Source organism: Centruroides vittatus, unplaced genomic scaffold (genome assembly GCF_030686945.1).
Source record: "Centruroides vittatus isolate TY-2023 unplaced genomic scaffold, ASM3068694v2 contig_18, whole genome shotgun sequence".
NCBI classification, from domain to species: Eukaryota; Metazoa; Arthropoda; class Arachnida; order Scorpiones; family Buthidae; genus Centruroides; species Centruroides vittatus.
Window position 1 is genome coordinate 2315915 of NW_027121101.1, and position 21390 is coordinate 2337304.

Here is a 21390-nt window from a genome sequence, read left to right on the forward strand (position 1 = left end):
AATATTCTAGTTCATTGATTTACAAAAATGAAATTCTTTAAACTCTCCTTCGTATTCCAGGAAGTTGAAAAATTTTTAAATGAAAAAAATAATAATATCTTTTAAATCTTTTTTTTTAAATTTTAAAACTACTTAATGCTAAATTAATTAACTAATTTGGTGTAATTAGATTCATATACTTTATAATTATAATTTTTAAAAAAAGAGTAAAATGAGGAGAGTTTAAATAGCGATTAGGTCTTTCCATTTATGGAGTAACTAGAGATCAAACATATCATCAATAGATGACCCACTTTCTTCTGGATGTGTTTACATCAATTCAAGAGACTTTTGGGTGGAAAAAAATCGAAGAAGTTTCCTAAAATAAATGTGTGGAAATCAAACGAAATTCATATTAAATACACTTTCGCCTTTAACTTATCGATTTAATTCTTTTCTCGATTGTTTAACTAAACAACGGCATGGGTGTTTTAGCTCTTTACGCATCCCTCCCAACAATATATGATATAAGAGCGAAGAGCCTCTCATAATAAGATAGTTAAGGTTGTCTACGGCAGATGTTTTCATCAGTGTTTCTGCTTATTGTCTGATAAATACTTTAATCCCGGTTGTCATCCTAAAGGATTCGATTAAATTAAGAAAATGTCTCCTTGCGGGTAAATATCTTAAAGTTTTAATTGCATTCCCGTTTTAAGTTATGCAATAAAGTGACATTTACAGGAGCCGAACCATTAGAAAGTTCAGTTTTTAATTCAATTTTTTTCTTTTTATAACACGTATAACTTAATATACTTTATAATTTTTTTTAGTTTGGCATGTTCATTGTACATATAAGTTACATTTTCCAGTGAATGTGGGCGTCTTTGCCGAGCGCCCACTCGAAATCTTTAAATAAATTACCTTCAAGGTCAAACAAACTGCAACTAATTTGCATGCATTTAATTCAGTTTTATTGAATTTTACTTTACTTAATACGCATTTATTATCTCGACGAAGTTAAATAAATATTTATTTAATTAAATTTTATTTAATTGGCTAAAATTCGTAATAGTTTTAGCCTAAAATTCCCTTATGTTTGACAACGTATGTTTACTTTATTCTCGATAATTATAGTCAAGAATTATCTTTAATTAAGAAAAGTTAACAATTATTTCACTTTATATCGTTATATAATTAATGTATTTCAACAAATTAATATTCAAAATCCCAATTAACTTTCTATTCGAGTCCTTGTAAGGTTTCGAATAAGGTAAAGCGCTTTCCTTTATCGTTTAAATTTATATACAAGTGAAAAATTTCAGACAAAAATCTATTTATTTATACACATTTTAATATACAAAATATCCTCTACATCACTCACACTTATTTACAAAAAGAACAACAAAGAAACACTTCAACTATGTTCCATCCTTCTGAACACATATCGGTGGATACAGACAGCTAAATGTGCATCAATAGGATAGACAACTCTTTAAAAACACACGTACAATATATATATATATATATATACATATATATACATACATATATATGTACGTGTGTATGGGAATATATATTTATTTTTCTACACTCAAAAATCGCTTTTATCTTATTGTCACATTCAGTAACATATACCACAATATATCCATTCTCACTGTAAAAAGTACGTCTATAAAGGTATTCAATTCTAATCAATTGACTACATGTGCTTAGATATGTTTAATTTATGCGTGTGTATACAGATATATATGTATATATATTTATGTATATATGTATGTATATACTTATATATTTTTATCACATTAAATATTCTAATTTTATCAGTTTTTTTCCTGGAAAAATCTGGTTTTTAAGAATATCGAAAAGATATCCTCGTAAAAAAAAAGAAAAGAAAATAGACTTTGCCACAAAATTCGCGCATCGGTTGAAGAATGGGATAGTAAATGAGCTTCGGAATTGCTACCGTTAAACCCTTTTAAGGATAATCAGAGGGGATAATCGGGGCAGCTGATCACTTGATACACGTATCATTTTTGCATAACTCTATTAAAACAGTCGTGTATATATATATATATAAAGTCTATAGGGATTCTTAATCTTTTGGCTTCTTCAGTTTGTCTAGTTGAAGCGTAAGATCTTCTCCATTCGACTGAGATTTCTGTTAAAGAAAGATTTGTTTTAAGTATCGATAATGTGAAGGATAACCTAAGATGTTTAACGATAAAGATATTATTACCTGATCCCTTCCTTTAACTCGTGGAAGTTTATCTAAAGATGGAAACCACGCTGGTTTCATTCGTCTCTCGTCTTGAGTTCTGAATATAGCTATCTCTTTCTGCCCTTCTGTTGTTGTTGGAGTACTAGGAGCGGGTATTTCGGTTGTAATACTGTTAAAATCAACCTTTTCTACTCTTTGATTCATTTGAATTGGTCCACGAAATCTTTTATGGGCATTTAAGTATTTCATCAACAAATTCGTTTCATCTTCCTCTTCGGTATTATAGTCGTCTTCATTGTAATCTTGATAAGCGTAGTCGTTAACGGAACTATCTTTCCATCTCTGAACATATTTTGGGGTGTCGTAGATGGAAACGTAACGTCTTCGTGGATAAGTCTCTGGTTCGTCGTCAATATAACCGACTGGTAGAAGATACTGAGGTATGACTGGATACTGTAGTTGACAGTAACATCTTGTCGACATCACGAAGAATACTATAAACTCGAAGATTCTGATGTCCATTTCTACAGCTGAAAGGTCACAAATAATACGTTAATGATATTTAAATGCACTTGGACATTAGAAACAATAAAAAACCGAGATTTAATGGCTTTGTTTTTATTAAAATAACGTTTTCTTTTATCACTAGATGGCAGGTATTAGCAATGTAATCGTAGTCATCAAAATAACTGTTAGGTAGGTGAAAAGTCAATGCCCTGAAAGTTAAATCGCTTGTTTACGGAATATAAAAGAATAAACAAGTCATTAGTACTGTTTAAAATTATTTTTATCAACTAAATACATTACATAATCCTTCGGCAAGGCTTCAGCTAATATGGTTGAGGTATAAATATCAAAATAAACCGATTTTAGTAACAGTGCGCCTATAATCCGTTTTCCCTGCGTGGCTCTTGACAAGACGGTGAAACAAGCTGTACAGGGGTTGTTTACCTCGAATGATTTAAAAGGAAAAAAATATCCTACGTAAACACATTCTACCGACTTAAATCGATATAATTCGCCGTTATTTAAATGATTATAACGTAGTTAAGCGCGTTATAGTTATAAATGTATTATAAATAATGGTATTATTCGAAGAAAAAATATCGACGAGTGTAGGTAAGAGTTATGACGATTATATACCATTTATTAAGAAAGTATAGCGGAAATAGAAACAAATCGACAGGTGTCAATGACTTCCGTGAGCTTCCTTATGCCAGGATTTTGTAAATCGGGAATCGGTTGGACAGTTTAGAAGGAATAATAGAAAAACATACTCACATATGTCTGGAAGAAGTATTACGTCTGTCTACGTAGTCTCTTGGAATTGTACAAGCGATATACAAGCCAGCAATGCGGACAGTGTTTATATAGCGGGATGGTATCTTGCGCGCGCCGGATACACCCACACATAGGTGACTGATAGGTCGATACGTACAGAGTAGGACCTTCCGCGAATGGCAGAAATCTCTTATCGACCCGTCTTGTGTTTTCAGTGGGGCAGTGTCCGACTAACAATGCTATTTTTAGAAACGGGCGGGTCGTCACACGTTCGCTTTCTTCCTATAAATAGCTTCCGGAGCGTTTTTGGCCACTCGGTTACGTTTTTATTCTATCGACGTAACTATTCCGAGAAGGGAAACGCTTTAACAACGCCTATTGTCAGTCGAGCGATACCCAGTTGCGGCTACTCGCATCGTTAATATGCATTCGTGCACCCCAATGACGTAAATAGCTGATACGTGTGTATGCCGCAACCAATAAAAAAACTTCGTAGAAACCGAGAAAATCGCGGTAAGCGGGACCTTTTAACCTGAAACGTTTAGGACTGACACACTTACGAGTTTGAAAGAAAGTATGTCAACTTGTATCGATCGTTTAGTGAGAAATTAGATCATTGATCGAAATGGTAAGAGAATAAAATTCTCCACTTTGCTATTGTTATTTATTCCATTTTCTCGTGAACAACATCAATAATTCTTTGACTTTTAATTCTCTTTATCAATTAAAAGCTTTATTATTACTTTAATAATTTCAATTAAAGTTAATTTATTAATAACAGTAAGCAATTTTTATCCTTATTTTATTATTATTATTATTATTATTATTGTGTGCAATTTAATTATAGATAAAATGTATTTAATTAGATCTCAGAGTTTATTTATTTTGGCTCATTTTTTACTCTTCTTTCAGCATCTTTTTCAATTTAGCATCTCCATCTTGATCTAATTTAATACTTTCTTTACAAAAATTCCTTCGTCTTTTCGTATTTAAATAAAACAAATTTTACTTTTTAAGAGACTTCTAAATATTTAAACAGGTTAAAGAAGTCTAATAATAAATATTACATATATATATATATTATAGAGAGGAATGTTACTTTAAATAAAGCCCCTTTCGTTGATTTATTTTTGTTTGAATTGAAAAATCAGAATAAAAAATAAGATTTTCGTGTTTTTCTGCCATCAATTTGTCTCTTGGCAACATTTTTCTAGAAGAATTTTATTTTATTTATGATTTAAAACTTCAAAAAGAATGAGGTGATTGGATTTATCTCAATCTCGTTTTATCTTTGACGTCATTTCTAAATCTAGTTAATTTTATTTCTAAGTACGTTTACATTAAAATAGTGTTTAAAGATAATTATACATTAAATATTTTTACAGTTAATTATGTATTTGATGGTTTAATATATGAGACTAAACATTTAAATATAGTGATCAGTATTTATCCAATGGCAAATGGAAGATGGAGAGCATCAACATCCTTAATGTATTAACCTATATTTTCAGTAATAAAATAACGTTAAGTGCTTTTGTATATATATATATATATATATATATATATATATATATACATACATATATTAAAATATAAAATACAATTTTAAAATTTAAAACAAGATAATTTTTATCGTTTTTACATGAAAAAAACACTAATAAAACCCGCATTCGACGGATAGATACGTTACGAAGATAGATATTTATTTAAAAATTGTGGAATTAATTAATTATTTTAACAAAAATTTAACATTTAAAAACAGTGTAGAAAAGGTAGAGATAATATTGGCTGTCATGGGACGTTGACTCAATTCGTTTTGTCTGATTAACCAAGAGAAACACTTCCTGAACTCTTATGTTATTTTGAATGTCAATTGGCAGACATACACTCAAAATTCCATACATTCAAAAGATCCGTTTTCCTATTTATTAAGCCCAATTTTGTTTGTAAAAAATACACACACGCACACACATATATACAGAAATTTGCTTTGTAAAATATCTCAAATTTAGTAAACATTTTATCAATAAACAAACGTATAAATTAAATTAATTAAATTTGTTCGCTCGTCCATGTTATTATTTATTTTACCTCGGCTTTACAAAGATTCTTATCTATTTAATTAGCATAAAATATTTTTGTATTAATATAATAATTAACACGAAATAAATAATAGAATTTATGTTAATATATTCATTCGAAAACTTCTAGGAAAAAGTGGAAGAATAGATTTCTACATAAAAAAAGAAAAATTTAATAATGGAGGAATGAGTCTTTTTCTATTTTGAATTCTGCCAATGTTCTCCTGTACGATGAGATTATTAACTGAGTAAGACATCCGCAATGAATATTTATAACCAGAAAAAATCCCAACAACAAAGAAAATAAACCTGTGTAAGCCGTAAAGGCAGGTTTCCTCTTTATCCAGGCTCCGTTTTGGGCAGGTTTTACTGTATTATATGAATTAAACTCAACTATCGACTACAATTTAAAAATCACGTGTCTTCCGGTCCAGACCGGAAAATCGTATATATTTCCGGTCTGCGGGTTGTAAGCTTTTCGTCGATTTTTATCTGTTTAGCTCCGTTGTAGAGGTTAACGGAGGACAGACAGACGGACGGACGGACGACAGGGAATGTGTAGGTCAGCAATATGGGCCAATTGGTAGTATAGAAAACGAATTTATCACTTAAAACTTTATTTATATTATGCAAATTGCGAAGGAGTTTCGATTTAATGTTAATTATCGTAAATTTAAACGAACTACATATTAGAAAATAGCCGTTTATGATAATTAAACTTCCTCCTTAATTATGCAAATTATATTAAACATGGTATAAATTATCAAAGATAATGATACAGTTAGGAGAATGTCGATAAAAATACGTATTTTGGAGAAAATTTATCGTAAGACATCAAAAACTTTGTAAAATATTAAACTTTACGCCTAATAATTTATAAATTTTAATATTTATTGGATAATTTTAACGACGATTTTTGTCTCCAGTATATTATAACGTTGTTAATGACATTTTTAAAAATAATTAAACGTCAATAACATCATTGCAATAAACTCCTGTTAAGAAAAATTAAATTAATTAATTCGTTTATATTAAAAATATGTTAATTTTATTTTAAAATAATTATTGTGTATGTATATATATATATATCTAGAATAAATTTACAGTAAAACCTGTGTAAACCGGATCGAATAGTTTTCCTTTTTGAACAGGTTTTTCTTTTGTTTTAACATAGAAAATCGCTCCGTTCCGAAGAATTTATATTTTTAAAATAATTTAATTTCTCTGTTAAGAAAGATAATTACACACGTGGCTACTTCCATCAAAACTTTTAGCTGCACGAAGTATGGAGAAATATATAAAGCCTATACGGAAACAAATATGGAGGAAAATATATACGATACGGCTTTGAAAATTCTTCTTTCATGTCCAAATATCTGCGTTTGGATGGGTAATCTACATCAAAATTTCATAGGAATCACTGGAGCATCTGGGTTTCGTATTCGCATTCCAATCATAATCGTACATAAAGGATGAGGAAAAATGGATGGGATGAACTGAAAGAATGAACTGGAAAATAAAAAAAAAGTACGTTTTTTTAATAATTTCTTAACGCATTTTTCTGGTTTTATCGTTCTTCATGCGAAAATATAATAAAAATTCGTCGAGAGGTAAAAAAAATCTTTCCAAAATCGTCCAAAATCCTGTGTAAACCGGACTCGTTCGGCAGGTTTCCGTTTTGGACAGGTTTTACTGTATAATATATTTTATAGAGAATATTTTTAACTAAATTGTGATTAAATATAAAAAATTTTATCGATTTATTATTAACAATTATTTAAAATGGTGCAAAAATGACATTTTTTTGTGTGTGTTTTTAAATTAAAAGAAATGAGAAAGAGAGAGAGCAATTCTTCAAAAAAATGTATTGTTCTGATACAATGCATTTAAGTTTTCTGCTTTACTTAACATGCTGAATGATAATAATCTTTTAAACTTTAGTAAACACTAGTTCTATTGTTTTAAATTATTTTTTTTTTATGTCGAAACATCTATAGAAACGTCAAATTCATCGCTCCGGACATTTCTATGATTAGAAATTGCTGTTTGTTGTTTCGAAAAAACCGAAAATATTCCGTGATCACTGTCTAAATTTAACTTTTAAAGTAGTTTAATATTTGTTTTATTTTTTATTCGAGTCTGTTGTATATCGCTAATGCTTACTTCCTCGTTTTAACGTAGCTTTGATATGATTTAACTTACGTTAAGTTGAAGATTGACGAGCAATTTATGTAGCAATTACGTGGAAAGATTCTAGGAATATCGACTTAATCGTTGTAAACGATATACAGTTGCAATTATAGTACTTATCCTTTTATAATGAGATAAATTATAGCATGTTGAATGGTTCCGTACAAGAAATCGGCAAATACGCCGCCGTGTAATTTTTTTTTTTTTAACAAGAAAAGTCAATTTTCGTTAAGAATTTAAAAGATTAAATCAAATAATTATCTGGCCATTTTATAAAAATTAAATTTCGTGAATAATTTTACCGGCGAAACAAAAATTTTTGACATTTATTCGAAACCATTCTTGCATGAATGGCATTAGAACGGTGCAGCCACGTGGGAAATCCTTATTTCGCAATTTAATTCTTATTATATTATTTCATATCTCCGTTTCAGTGAAAAGATTATCGAATGAATAATTTAAATTTTTCGAAAATTTCATTATTATTTTTATTTATTTATTTATTTTTAAAGAAATATTTTACATTTAACCAGTTAATATTGGCAGGGGGCGCTGTAGTGGGTGTCTTATTTTAGGCATGGGTCGTAGTACATCGCTTTCATTCCGCTGTTTTTAGGTAAGGAAATTGACGTGTTTTTACTTATTTTTCCCTATTTATACACCATTTTAAGAATTCTTAACGAGTAAACATTATATTATCGAATCTATTTATTTCTAATATAAATCGAGAATAACTTAAGATTAAGACCTTGACAACTGATATGAGGTTTGTTGTTGTAAATACATAAGATATATGTCATTTATCCCTGTATTAATGTCTCTGTTGGCTTAAATTTATCATATACAATGTTAAATACTTATGACATTACTCTAGAATCATGTTAGATAGAAGGGTACACCCAAGAATTTATGTGGGAGTCACACCAACAATTATCTCTTCTTTTTTTTTATTTATTTTTCACTTACTTAACCAAGTATTGCTCAATTAAGATGTTGTTAATACTTATTAATTATTCAGCTCTCTTGAAATTCTTATATATGATTCTGGCTCTTACAACTGTCATGTAGAGGTTATGATTAGATATTTAATAATGTGACATTCATTATACAAATTAGACTTGCTGGATTTGTAATACTGTATACTATAAACAAGGCACTGTGTCTTGTTTATAGTATAAAAATGAATTAAATTCAAATATGTTATATGACAAAAATTATTATAAATGTAATCAAGTTGATTATAATTCTCTTACATTGTTTTATTTACGTAAAAATTTGTGTGGTGATTCATAGATGAGGCATAAAAGAAATATTCAAAGCTGAAAACAAAAGAAATATCTTAAGTGTACATTGTTTTAATTCTTTTCTTTTAATTACAGGTTATAAAATTTGGCTTCCTGCAATTAGTGGTGATTTATTTATTTACAAAATGGTCAAGTTATATAAACTTTTATGATAAATTATTTAATTTATTATAGTAAGAAGAAACATATAGTTATAATGTATAAAGTTATGAGAATGGCAATAATTGTTTATAAATTAAAATGATGTGTATATTTTATAACACGTTTATATTTTACAAATGCAAATAAAAATATGTGAAAAATTTTTATTGAATTATGTAATCCAATAAGATTTTTATAATATATGTATGTATATTATAAAAATCTATTATATATATATAAACTATATCCAAGTTAAATAAAATTTTAAGAATTTGAAACTAATAGTTTGTTTTAAAATAACAATATGATAAAATTTATCTATGATGAGTTTGCTAAATTCTTTCAACTTTGATGAAAAAAATAAATTTTTTTTAATATAATCTTGGATTACTGACTGCTGGGTGGTTGAGTGGCCTGAGCAGCCTATTGCTCCGGGAGACCCGGGATCGAATCCGGACAGGTCAAAAACTCCCTGGGAATTTTTTGGGGGTTGGGCGGACCGGATATGTCGGCCCCATCCCTCACCACCTGGCTGCCCCATTGTGGGCCTGGCTGAACCCATAATGGGTCTGTCAAGAGGCCACAGGGTGGGAAGAGTTTTAAAAAAAATCTTGATTACTACATAAATTAATTTTATTGTTATATAACATCTGGATTTATAGATTTATAAATTAATAAATTATTATAGCTCTTGATATGACTCTGTAAGCAAACTATTATAGTTTAAACATTTTTAATAAGAAAATTTATTCCAAAATTAACCAACAAAACTTATTTCATTTTACAGAATTATCTGAAAAAATTCACATAGCAAAAAATGCAGTGGTCAATGAAAGCAAATAGCAGCATCCTTAATATCCTGTGAAATTATAAAATGCCGTTTAAGCTCAAGTTAAAGAAAAGCAGGCAATATAATGTTGTGTCAAAAAATCTTTTTGTTATTTCTGTGGAATTATTAGACAATACAACTGTTGAATGCACTCTGTCTTCCCAAAGCATTGGACAGGAATGTCTACATAATGTTTGCCAGAGACTAGGTTTACAACAGGTCAGTATTTATTAAATCAAAAATAATGAAATATAACCTTTATTAAGTTAGGGAGCTTATTTGTTAAATTATAATTTGTATATCAAAAAGTTTGATATGATGTTAAATTAAATAATCATATTTGTTCTTAATATATCTATATACATTAGATGTATTTGTGGATTGATTTAATAAATTTAGAGTAATGAAAATAAAATATCATAATAATCAGAATTAATACATGTGTAAAACTAGAGTTCACAATTTTATATTTTGTTTGTTAAACAATTGAGAATAACTAATCTTTTTTGGTTTCATAATCCAAATTTATTATTGATTTTCTAATTTGGAGTATAAAATTTATTATACTATGCCATGTTGTATTTTATTCTGATGTTTGATATAAATTGTAAGATCTTTCATTTAAAATAATTTCTAGAAATTATAACAATAAAATATTTGTAGTAAATCACGAATTTCAAATTTTATAATTGTGACTTTGACTAAATTTTTCAATTTTTGCAAACTTTTAGTGTTTTTCTTATTTTATGTAAAAAGAATTTCAATTATAAATCATTTTTATTAATATCTTAATTATAAAGTTGGGTTTATAATTCAGATATTAATCAGATAGACAGAAATTTTATAAATTTCTGTTTATTTCTGCATTTACTTAAATATTTTTGTGTATAAGAGTTCTGATCCATAATTTTAGTTCTTTGTCCTTTGTTGTAACAGATCGTTAATTTTTTGCTTCATCTATCACTGCTGCAGTCCTAATCACTATTTTGCATATATTTTTAAAGTCGTTCACAAAAAAATTACTGTAAAAGAGAGGACGACAATAAGGATAAATTTTCATGAAGTTTAATTGATGTCTTAAATTAATTCAAAGCTAGTATTACTCATTGTTTGGATATAATCTTAAATTCAGTAAAGACAAAGTTAAATCTTGAGTAAATTTAACTTTAAAGAGAGAACTATTTATTTTAAGAATGAATTATTTATGTGAATTAGAATTAAACATTTTTAAGACTTGTTTTGCAGAATTGATGAGTTCAAGGCTAACAAAGGGAATCTAGAATACTACCAAAACTGATTTATGTACAGTATATGCTGTTTAATGTAGTTAACACATAGTTATACACATAGTTTCAATTATATTTTAGTAGACTTTGATACAAAATAAATATGATCTAAAATTGTGTATTTGGAAAGATGAATTCTTCAAAGATGAAAACAACAGATGCATGCTGTTTTTACTTTTAGATTATAAAATTTTTTGAAAAAATATTTACAAAGTGATTAAAAGAGGATGATATTGTATTATCACCTTAATTATATTTATTTGGACATGTTGACATGATACATAAACCCACAAGGACTCCAGGATAGCTTTAATTTTGTTTATTTTAGATAAACTTAATCTGCATTGAAGTTTTCAGCAAAGATGAAACATGGAAATTGATACCTCCTAATCTAAAATTACTGATAAAAATTTGTAAAGATCCCAGTCCGTCATGGAAGTGAGTGAATGTTTACTAGTGCAGAGACATCTGACTGACAATTACATTAATAATTTAAATGCTATTTGTAATGTAAAAATGATTGTATGATTGATTTATATTATTTTTATTTAACTAAAGTACCGTATTTTCCAGCGTATAAGACGACTTTTTAACCCAGGAAAGTATTCTCAAAAGTCGGGGGTCGTCTTATACGCCGGAAAATACAGTAGTATTTGAAATGTTTTAAGCTATAAATGCTACAGTTAAAAGATCACAAATAAGATAATTTTTATAGAAGAGTATATATTTGTTTTTAATTATAAAAATTCTCCTATATAAATAAATGCATTTATTTTATAATTCAGTAATTCTGTTTTTAGATAATTTTTTTGCACCTACATTAATATATAAACAAGAATGTCATAAAATAAAAAAAATATAAGGGTATTGTATGTAAACTGAATACAATGAGGACTATTCTCATTGTTTAAAAAGTCAGTTTACATATGAAGAATACTTTCCATCATCTGAAGACATAGAAATATGATAAATATATTAAACTGTAGAAGATAACTATAAAAACAAGATCATTTAAAGTTGTATTATAATCAGTTTTTTAGAAGTTTAATGTAATACTTAATTTTGGGACTGATTATAGCTACATAAAACAATAGAATACTATATAATATATATTGTAGTTTAGATATTAAACTGTTTAAAATTAGTTTATTAATTATCAAAATGACTAATAAATGTGTAAAGAAAACACTCCTTACATTCTAAACAAGTAAAATTTTACTGCAAATATATCATAACATCTTTGATAAAGAAATGGTTATAAAAAGATTTTTACATATAAATAATAACTAATAGTCCTAAAGTAGATGAAAATGTTTATTCGACAAAAAGCATATTTTATTCATTCACTGTATTTGGACAGGCTAGTTTTTAAATTAATAGCAGTTTGGTCATGTAATTATAGCACCATCTCCAGCTTGTGCTCTAGAGGCTCACTTGAAAACTTCAATCTCTAGAGATTGAAGTTTTCAAGTAAGATTTAAGTTCTTCGATCATTGTTTCCTTTGGAACAAAGGGCACTGTTTGACAAAATTGTATTGCCTTACCCAAAAACTAGAATATTTTACGTCAATCTGCTTTATAATAAAACTATTTTTGAGTGTAAATTTTCTTTTGTAAATTTTTCTACATCAAGGGTGCAAGATCAAATTTTCCTAGGCAATGCCAGATATTTCCACTAGTTATAATCAGGACTTTTTTCAGCCAAAATGTGCTGGTATCCATACCAGCAGGTAGAACAAAAAGTTTTGATAGCTGGTACATAGTACTGCAATTGCCCAGTAAAAACAAATTCTATATGTTGTAAGCATATATACATACCAGTAGTTATAACCAGTGCTCTTTTTCTAAAAACTAAGTTTAAAATATAAATACAGAGGCATGTAATACATATCTATATAATATATTACATGAAATAATTTACTTGTTTATATGCAAACATGTAAACTGTTGTGTATATTTTTGTAGAAGCATAGTTTCTAATAAAATGTTGTCTCTGCAATGGAAGACTGCTGGTCCTGGTGATTGGACGTTTTAGTTTCTTCTACATACAGTATTTTACTGTGTATATATAATTAAATAATAATTCTTTTGGATTGTTATTAGTGTCATTATACATTTTGTTCAGTGTTTTGTTTGATTGTAGCCATTTAAAAACAATATCCTCTGTTCTGTAAAAAGAAAAAAAACATTGTCAAGCTAAAGGAACTTGTTAGAAGTGAAAATGCTTAGTTGTGTAGTTAAACTTAATTTTCAAAACTTGAACATATTAATTAAAATATAGTATTAATTTTTGTTTTTTATTGAAAATTTTTTATTAGAATTGAATTTTAAGAATATTACTAATCATAGTTTATTTCAGAAAATGAATACATGTAGAATATTAGTGTGGATTTTTTTCATTAATTTTATTTTTCTGAGAACAGAAAATTGGTGCTAATAATTTGTTTTAATTGTATTTTAGGTAACTTTAGATGAAATTTTTATCTGTTTGAAAGCACTCAATTATTATTTACTTTTAGCCAATGTACTTTGGGCTTCGATTTTTATCAAAACGAGGAACGTTCTGGTGGATTGATTTAGAAAGACCATTAAAAAAACAATTGGACAAATATGCACAAGAATGTTGTTTATATTTGGGTGTTATGTTTTTCGTATCTGATGTTAGCTTACTTCATGATGAAGTGACAAGGTGAGCAAAATAATTCAGTTTTATTATTTATATTGTTAAATTTAAATGAAATAAAGCATATAAGAATATTGTCGTTGCCAAATTAAAAATTTTTTTGTTATGCTTTATACTTTAGCATATCTAAAATATATCTTGTAATAGATATTTACAATCCATAGTTTTTCTTGCTGTACAGGCTTTTGCAGCTTTTTAAAAGTCGTGAAGTGAAAGCATTGCTTCTCTTGACCTTGATTTTATTAGTACAAGTTCCATAACAAAAGCCGTCGGATTAAAGAAAAGTGGTCTTGGAGCAACATTTGCCGATTATCAAAGTTCCCCAACAGAGCGACTAGTTGCTGTGCCATTTCTGTTAGTTTAAAAATACAAAGTCAACCAATAAAGTTGAAATGACAATACCAAAAGTTTTATTTTTGCTACTTTTCTGAAATCATCCAGTCCAGATGAATGTTCATGATTCACAGCTTTTGTACAATTTAGCTTTTAAAAAAGTGAGAAAAACTCTCATCATGAATACCTCTAACATTTTCAAAATATTTATTCTAGATTTATAAAAAAGAAAAACAAAAAATCAGAATACATTGCATCTTATATATTATATTATATAACTCAATTTACATTAAGTAGATGTTTTTAAAAATTTTAATATTCATAACACCCGAAGTTTTATTTACAAAGAAATTTTAAACTCGTGATTACTGCATATTACTTGCACATTTTGACAGTATTTGTTATAAAATATAACAAATACTGTCAAAATAACAGTAAAATTAGTAATACGCATTAGTTAATTATAGTATATTTTTAAGACAAGTCATAGCTGTTTCTGGGCCCATATTTTTTCCTTTTTTTTTTTTTAAATGTTAATATTTGATTTTCTGTTTTACTTCTTTCTTGATGACTTTTTTGTGCTCTTTTAACTCTTCTCTAATTATTCTAATTGTCATTTCAGTATTAAATCTTTTCTTTTTACTTGCTGCTTGATTTAATAGCTTTGGATACATGTTTTTAATGAATTTTCTTGTTTTTGTTTTTATTTCTTACATGATCAAATATAGTATATAACTTTTAAGATCTATATCTAAATAAAGAATTTTACAAAAGAAGAGAATATCCTGTAATATCTTTTTATAGCTGTATTGATGTATGAAAATGATTTGTTCTATCTGTTTTAGCATATGTGGTAATTATGTAAGATGTATATACAATATTTTGGGCTCATTTCTTGATACTGATGGCATTTTATTAATTAGAATTTATCAGTTAAACAATTTTAGGATTGTCTAGAGCTGTTTTCTTAATTTCAGATATGCACCACACCAAAAAATTTGCATTAATTTAATTGTTATGCTTATATGTTCCAAGGAGACTATTTAAATTCAGTTATAATTTGCTTGTTTAAAAGAATTTAAAATCAAATCAAAATTTGATGAATAAATTTATTTCATTATTGAGCATCTGTAATTTTACTAACATAAATGCATTATATTAAAAATAGTCATTTTATAATAATTATATAATATTTTGATTGGGCTGCAATTTGAAAAAATTGTAGACCTATAAATTCCCATTGTCGCCTGTCTGTCCTTCCTTAATTTCGAAAATGGAGTTAGATAGATGAAAGTTGAGACCAGATGTGGAAAGCTTAGGGGAAAAAGGCCCCGATTAACTATATACAAACTTCTGATACAAACCAGAAGTCATATGATTTCAATTAAAAAATTTTCCCCTGAAAGGAGTTAGATAAGATGACCAGCCCGACTCTATTGATAACAGGAAAAGTACGTTCAAAAAATACGTGGACTGACGTTGTTACATGTCTGGGTCCCCTTCAAAGTACTCTCCTTTTCAATGCACACACTTATCCCAATGGTGTTTCCACTTGTTGAAACAGTCCTGGTACACTTCTATTGTAACGTCCTTCAGCACCTTCGTCGCATTTGCCTTAATCTCGGGAATCGTCTCAAATCTTTTTTTCAAGGGTCTTTTGAGTTTGGGGAACAAGAAAAAGTCACAAGGAGCAAGGTCAAGTGAGTAGGAGGTGGGGAAGAACAGTAATTGAGTGTTTGGCCAAAAACTCATGAGTTCTGAGGGCTGAATGGGCTGGAGCATTGTCGTGATGGAGAAACCAGTCACCACTCCTCCACATTTCTGGCCTTTTGCGACAGATGGCGTCCCTCAGACGTTTCAGAACTTCAGTGTAGTAAGTCTGGTTCACTGTGGAGCCTTGGGGAGGTACTCGTGGTGAACAACGCCCTTAGCATCAAAGAAAACTGTCAGCATCACCTTAACGTTGGATCAAACTTGGCGAGCTTTTTTGGGTCTGGGGGATGTTTCACCCACCCACTGGGACAATTGGACCTTTGTTTCAATGTCATAACCAAAAACCCATGATTCATCACCTGTTATGATCCTTGACAAGAAGTTTTCATCTTTTTCTGAATGATTAAGCAGTTCCTGACAAACCTAGATGCGATTGGCTTTTTGGTTGTCTGTCATCAGGCGTGGCACAAATTTTGCAGCAATGTGGTGCATCTTCAATTTTTTGGTCAAAATTTCGTAACAAGATACAACTGATATCCCACACTCTTCTGCAAGCTCCCTGATGGTCAGACGTTGATTTTGTCGATGTGTGGGTCGTCAGTTGACTTGGAAGGATGTCCAGGACGCTCATCGTCTTCAATCGACTGTCGACCACCCTTAAAACGTTCATGCCACTTGAAACATTTCGTACGCTTCATAGCAACATCACTGTAAGCTATGTTGAGCATAGCAAATGTTTCAGTCGCAGATTTTCCAAGTTTAACACAAAATTTCACAGCAATTCGTTGCTTCTTCAGGTCATTCATTCTGAAATCCGACAAACGAAAAAATCGCACTTCACTAAAAACCACATAGCTAATCAACAAATAAAGATATCTGTAATCGGGAAACAGCTTTATCACCAGACGATCTGTACGAACCTAGCGACACCAAGCGGATTTCCCTGGAACCAACTGGAGCTGTGCAATTCAAACAGTCATTTTTTGAACAGACCTTGTATGATGTTCAGTGGCAAGACAGTACTAATTTGAGGTGGAGAGCATATATTTTAAATTAAAAATATTAAAAATTGCAGCTTGGTGTTGTGATGATGTCACAATAAATAATTGCTCGTTTATTGTGTTCTAAAAATTACAATAATGGTTTTAAATAAAGTTTTTTGATTTGTAATAGTAAAATTTAATTATGTTGACTTCTATAAAATTTTATATGAATACAGTTTTATTTAAATAGAAATATCAATGTCTAATCAGTTTGTATTATTTGTTTTTAATTAGATATCATTATTTTCTTCAATTAAAGAAAGATATTATTGATGGAAAACTTCAGTGTAATAAAGAACAAGCCATTTTGCTAGCAAGTTATAGTTTGCAAGGTAAATACAAGAATTTATATACGATATTGTAAAGACAATACCACATATAAAATAATTCTAATACATGTATCCCTCATACAGCATGGTACTTCTACAGCACAATTTGAAAATTGGGGATATCCCCTATACAACACGACTTCCAGTTTTGCTCTAACAGTTTTGGAAATCCTTTGTACAAAATTTCACAATTTTTAAGTGTAAAGTTTGTAATTCAATACATTTTTTTTAAATTCAAGTAAGCACACGTCGTCCAAATTTGCCCATGGATTCTAAAATCCATGGGCAAATTTGGACGACGTGTGCTTACTTGAATTTAATATTGAAATTTTGAATATTGAAATTTTCAAATTATTTTGTGCTTTTTATCGGGTTTACTTTAATGAAAACTGATAGGAAAGTTAAAGCAATTTTTTCTTACTTGTTCTATTAATCAGATGTTATTGTCATTACTTTCAGACTTTAGCCCTTAAGACTGTAACTGTGTTTTATTTTTAAATAAACTTTACTAAAAAGATTAATCTATAAACATTTTTAGGTCAGTGTTGTTACTTGCCTACGAATGATTAGTTCATTCTTAAAAATGACAAATGAAATACAGCAGTATCTCAGTGCTCAAACAATTTTTGGTATTCAAACACAAATTCTGGAAAAAAGTCACTCGATACTCAATTGAACAAATGTGATTCGCTAGAACATGTTTTTATTTCATCATCCATAATAAATTTTTATGATAAAGATAAAAAAATATGAAAATGTTGCTGGTACTTCTGATCAAGATCAATAAAAAAAGCTCAGATGACAATGATACTGTGTAAAAAGAAAATGCCCTGGTTTAACTAAAATTAATACTAATGCATAATACAGTACTTATAGTTATGATCAATACTTAATTATTGGCTGGGATAAATTATTGAAGGCATTAATAAACATATTTCTCTTAGTAACAAAAAGAATAGTATACTTTCGTTAACTTTGGGAACCTAATCCCATGTTTTGCACTAGTCCTTTGTTTCATATAACACTGCTCTTTTTTGCAATATAATTACTGTGTTATATAAGGGATACCTGTAGTTTAAATTATGTTTTGTAAGCTAGAATTTATTTTTACTGGAATTTCAAGGCAATAAAAATTCTTTTAAATATTATGTTGGAAATAAAAATTGTGTGTACTGAAAGAAACTTATAAATTATTTAAAATTAATTTTATATAAATGAATTATTAATACTGTGTTTTCACCATTTCATTAATAACCTACATGAATTTTGTAGGAAAAAATGTGTTAATGGCATAAAAAACAATTGTAGTTTGATTAGAGTATATTATTTTATTGACAAAATACACACAAATTACTTGTTTAATGTTGAAATTATTTAATTATATATAGATAACTTTTTATAATCTGAAATTCCATTGTTCTTATCAGAGAGAATTTTGTTAGCTTGAATTTCTAAGATTCTTTCCAACCAAAAACAACTTAATTTTTGTTTATCAGTTTTAATTGAATACCAGTTGCTTTATTGAATTTTTAAATCCTTGATACTCGGATTGATATCATTTTTACATCATTCAAAATAATTATTTTATTCATTTTTAGTGTTATAATCAAGAAATATATTTATTTATTATAGTCTTATTACGTTATTTTATTTAAATTATTTTTTTGAGTTATACTGTTGAATATATCGGTCTGTATATAAAAATATTTTTTACATGATCGTTTTAGCATGAACTTTGTAATTGTATTAATCAGAGCTATTTTAGGTGAACAGTTTTTGTACTTTAGAAATTATTATTTATAAATTTTGAAAGCAATTAAAGTTAAAAATCATTATAAATTAAATGAATTCAATGAAATAAGTAAAATGATCTTATTCTGCATAAATATAAAGTAAAACATTTTCCGTTATATTTGTTAGATTAACATTAAAATTTTGTTTTTATTTAATCAGAAAATACTTAACTTGTAAATAAAATGGAAATATTTATTTAGTTTATATTTATTATCTTAATGACAGAGTTTATAGAGAAATATGTCTCACTTGACCTAATTTACTTCTGAAAACCATCATGAAAGTAGAATCTAATGTGAAATGTTTTATTTTACTATTTCATAATATTTATATCTAAGTGTCTAATATATTGTTTTTATTATTAAAATGAATATTTTAAAAATACTAATTTTAATTAAAATTTAAAAATTATAAACTAATTATGAAAATTATAATTCAGTAAATTTTCATAAGAAAACCTAGTTTTCATTCTTATAATATTTTAAACTTTTATTTCATGATACAAGATTGTTAAATTACGAGATGAGTGCAAAAGCAAGTTTTTTGAACAGTATATGTGTAACTAATTTATCAATTAGTTACACATATATTGTTATTTAATGTAACCTGGCTCCACTTTACTAGCAATCTGTAGATTCTGTTGCAATACAATAATTTGGCTTTGAATCAAAAAACTGCACACTTTCCATTTGAGCATCTTTGAACTCCTAAATGATTTCCCACTGAAACATTTTTGCAGTCATTTGAAAAGAGAGATTTAGCATTTTTTAATTCTGAGTATATTGTGAATATTACATCAAAATTGTAAATTTTGTGTTTTAATTACTACATTATTCCGATAAAACATTGTTCTTCTGGTTTGTTGAATTTGACTACTTAGCAGAAAGTACTACCTTTTTAATTTGTGCAATTTTTGTCAAAAGTCAGTATTAATCATTTGGCCGTGTGGTAGACTTTCATAATACCATTTTTCTGAATTCTCACTATTATCTTATTGAGGAATGTTGACTTTGGACATAGATGGTGACATTTTGAATTGTTGCAGAATGATTTCTTGTGCTAAATGTTACTATGAAAGATTCTTTTTTTCTTACCGGTGTTCAACATATCAAGAAAAAATTATGTTCTTTTCTATTGAGAAGCAAAATGCATACTCTCAATGCATAGTGTGTGCATTTTGAAAAACAATATTTGGGAGTTTTAAAAAAAGAAACGAATAAAAAAATTAAGCTTTCAAATGAATTCTAATTGTTACAAGTATGTACTGTACATGTACAACAATCAGCTGAAACTGCAAATCCTCTCTATACTTAAATAACACATCCAAAGTTGCCATTGAAAAATCATTTAATTCACATACAGTTTTGAAAGTATCATCTCAGACCATTTGTTTCATTTTCTTCAGCAATTCATTTTAGATGGAACCAAGGCTTCCTTGAATGTAACAGGAGCCTGAGGCAAAATACATATTGGTGACCCTAGCAAATTAAATTATATTAAAGTTGAAGGAAGTAAACAAAAAAAAAACATTGTATACAGGCCCTACTTCTCGGGGCTTGGGGACAATTTGCTCCTTATGCCCTCTTCTGGGATCCCTGGATATAACTGAAAAATAAATGAAATATCTGATAAAGAATTATCTAAGTTGCATTGTGTAGAAATAAAATTGTAGCCAATGATAAAAATTTTTGCTGTTTTGTTCCATTTCTGTTTTATTTATGAAAAAACAAATTAACAAGGCAATGACTACTGAGAATTATTGAAATGGAGAGCTACTTCCAATGAACCACAGAACAAGGCTGCTGGAAGCATAAGCTTCCAGCAGCCTTGCTTTATGGTTCATTGGAATAATGTTCCTCCTGTTAGGGACAGCTGATTTATAAACACCTGACTTTAGGTATCACACCCATTTCTGTAAAGAAAACAAAACTGATTCTGGCACTTTCTCAGCTTGGACACTGCCCCACAATGAACAATATTTGGAAATTTTAAAAGTATGGAAAATGATATGATTCTTAAATTTTATTTATTTTTCTCAATTATAAAACATTTATAGAAAGTTATAAACTCATTATTGTATTTACTTAAAAATAACATTTTGAGATGATTAAAAATGGTTATATTTTTGAATATAGTTTTTAAAATAATGATTAAAATTATTTTGAAAAACTTTTCTGTTACCAATT

The 21390-nt window shown here is 28.2% G+C and overlaps 2 protein-coding genes across 3 annotated transcripts in view; one reads left to right on the forward strand and one right to left on the reverse strand.

Annotated features, from left to right (window-relative positions):
- Nucleotides 1-1845: 1845 nt before the first annotated feature.
- Nucleotides 1846-3682, reverse strand: LOC136969695 (uncharacterized). 2 transcript variants are annotated; one of them, XM_067263974.1, is made up of 3 exons: nt 3479-3682; nt 2216-2727; nt 1846-2137 (listed from the first exon to the last, which is right to left on the reverse strand). In XM_067263974.1, exons 2-3 carry the CDS (start codon nt 2717-2719, stop codon nt 2072-2074), a joined length of 570 nt encoding a protein of 189 aa, XP_067120075.1. In that variant the 5' UTR covers nt 2720-2727; nt 3479-3682; the 3' UTR covers nt 1846-2071. The 2 variants fall into 2 exon arrangements, with proteins under 2 accessions (XP_067120075.1, XP_067120076.1); XM_067263975.1 differs by having other exon boundaries at nt 3475-3543.
- A 4658-nt stretch (nt 3683-8340) lies between these two features.
- Pez (protein tyrosine phosphatase non-receptor pez) overlaps nt 8341-21390 on the forward strand; it is a 32011-nt gene continuing 18961 nt past the window's right edge. Inside the window, exons 1-4 of the mRNA XM_067263688.1 lie at nt 8341-8365; nt 9982-10242; nt 13829-13998; nt 17316-17413. Of these exons, the coding sequence (XP_067119789.1) occupies nt 10069-10242; nt 13829-13998; nt 17316-17413 (442 nt within the window). The 5' untranslated portion in view covers nt 8341-8365; nt 9982-10068. The remainder of the gene's footprint in view (nt 8366-9981; nt 10243-13828; nt 13999-17315; nt 17414-21390) is intronic.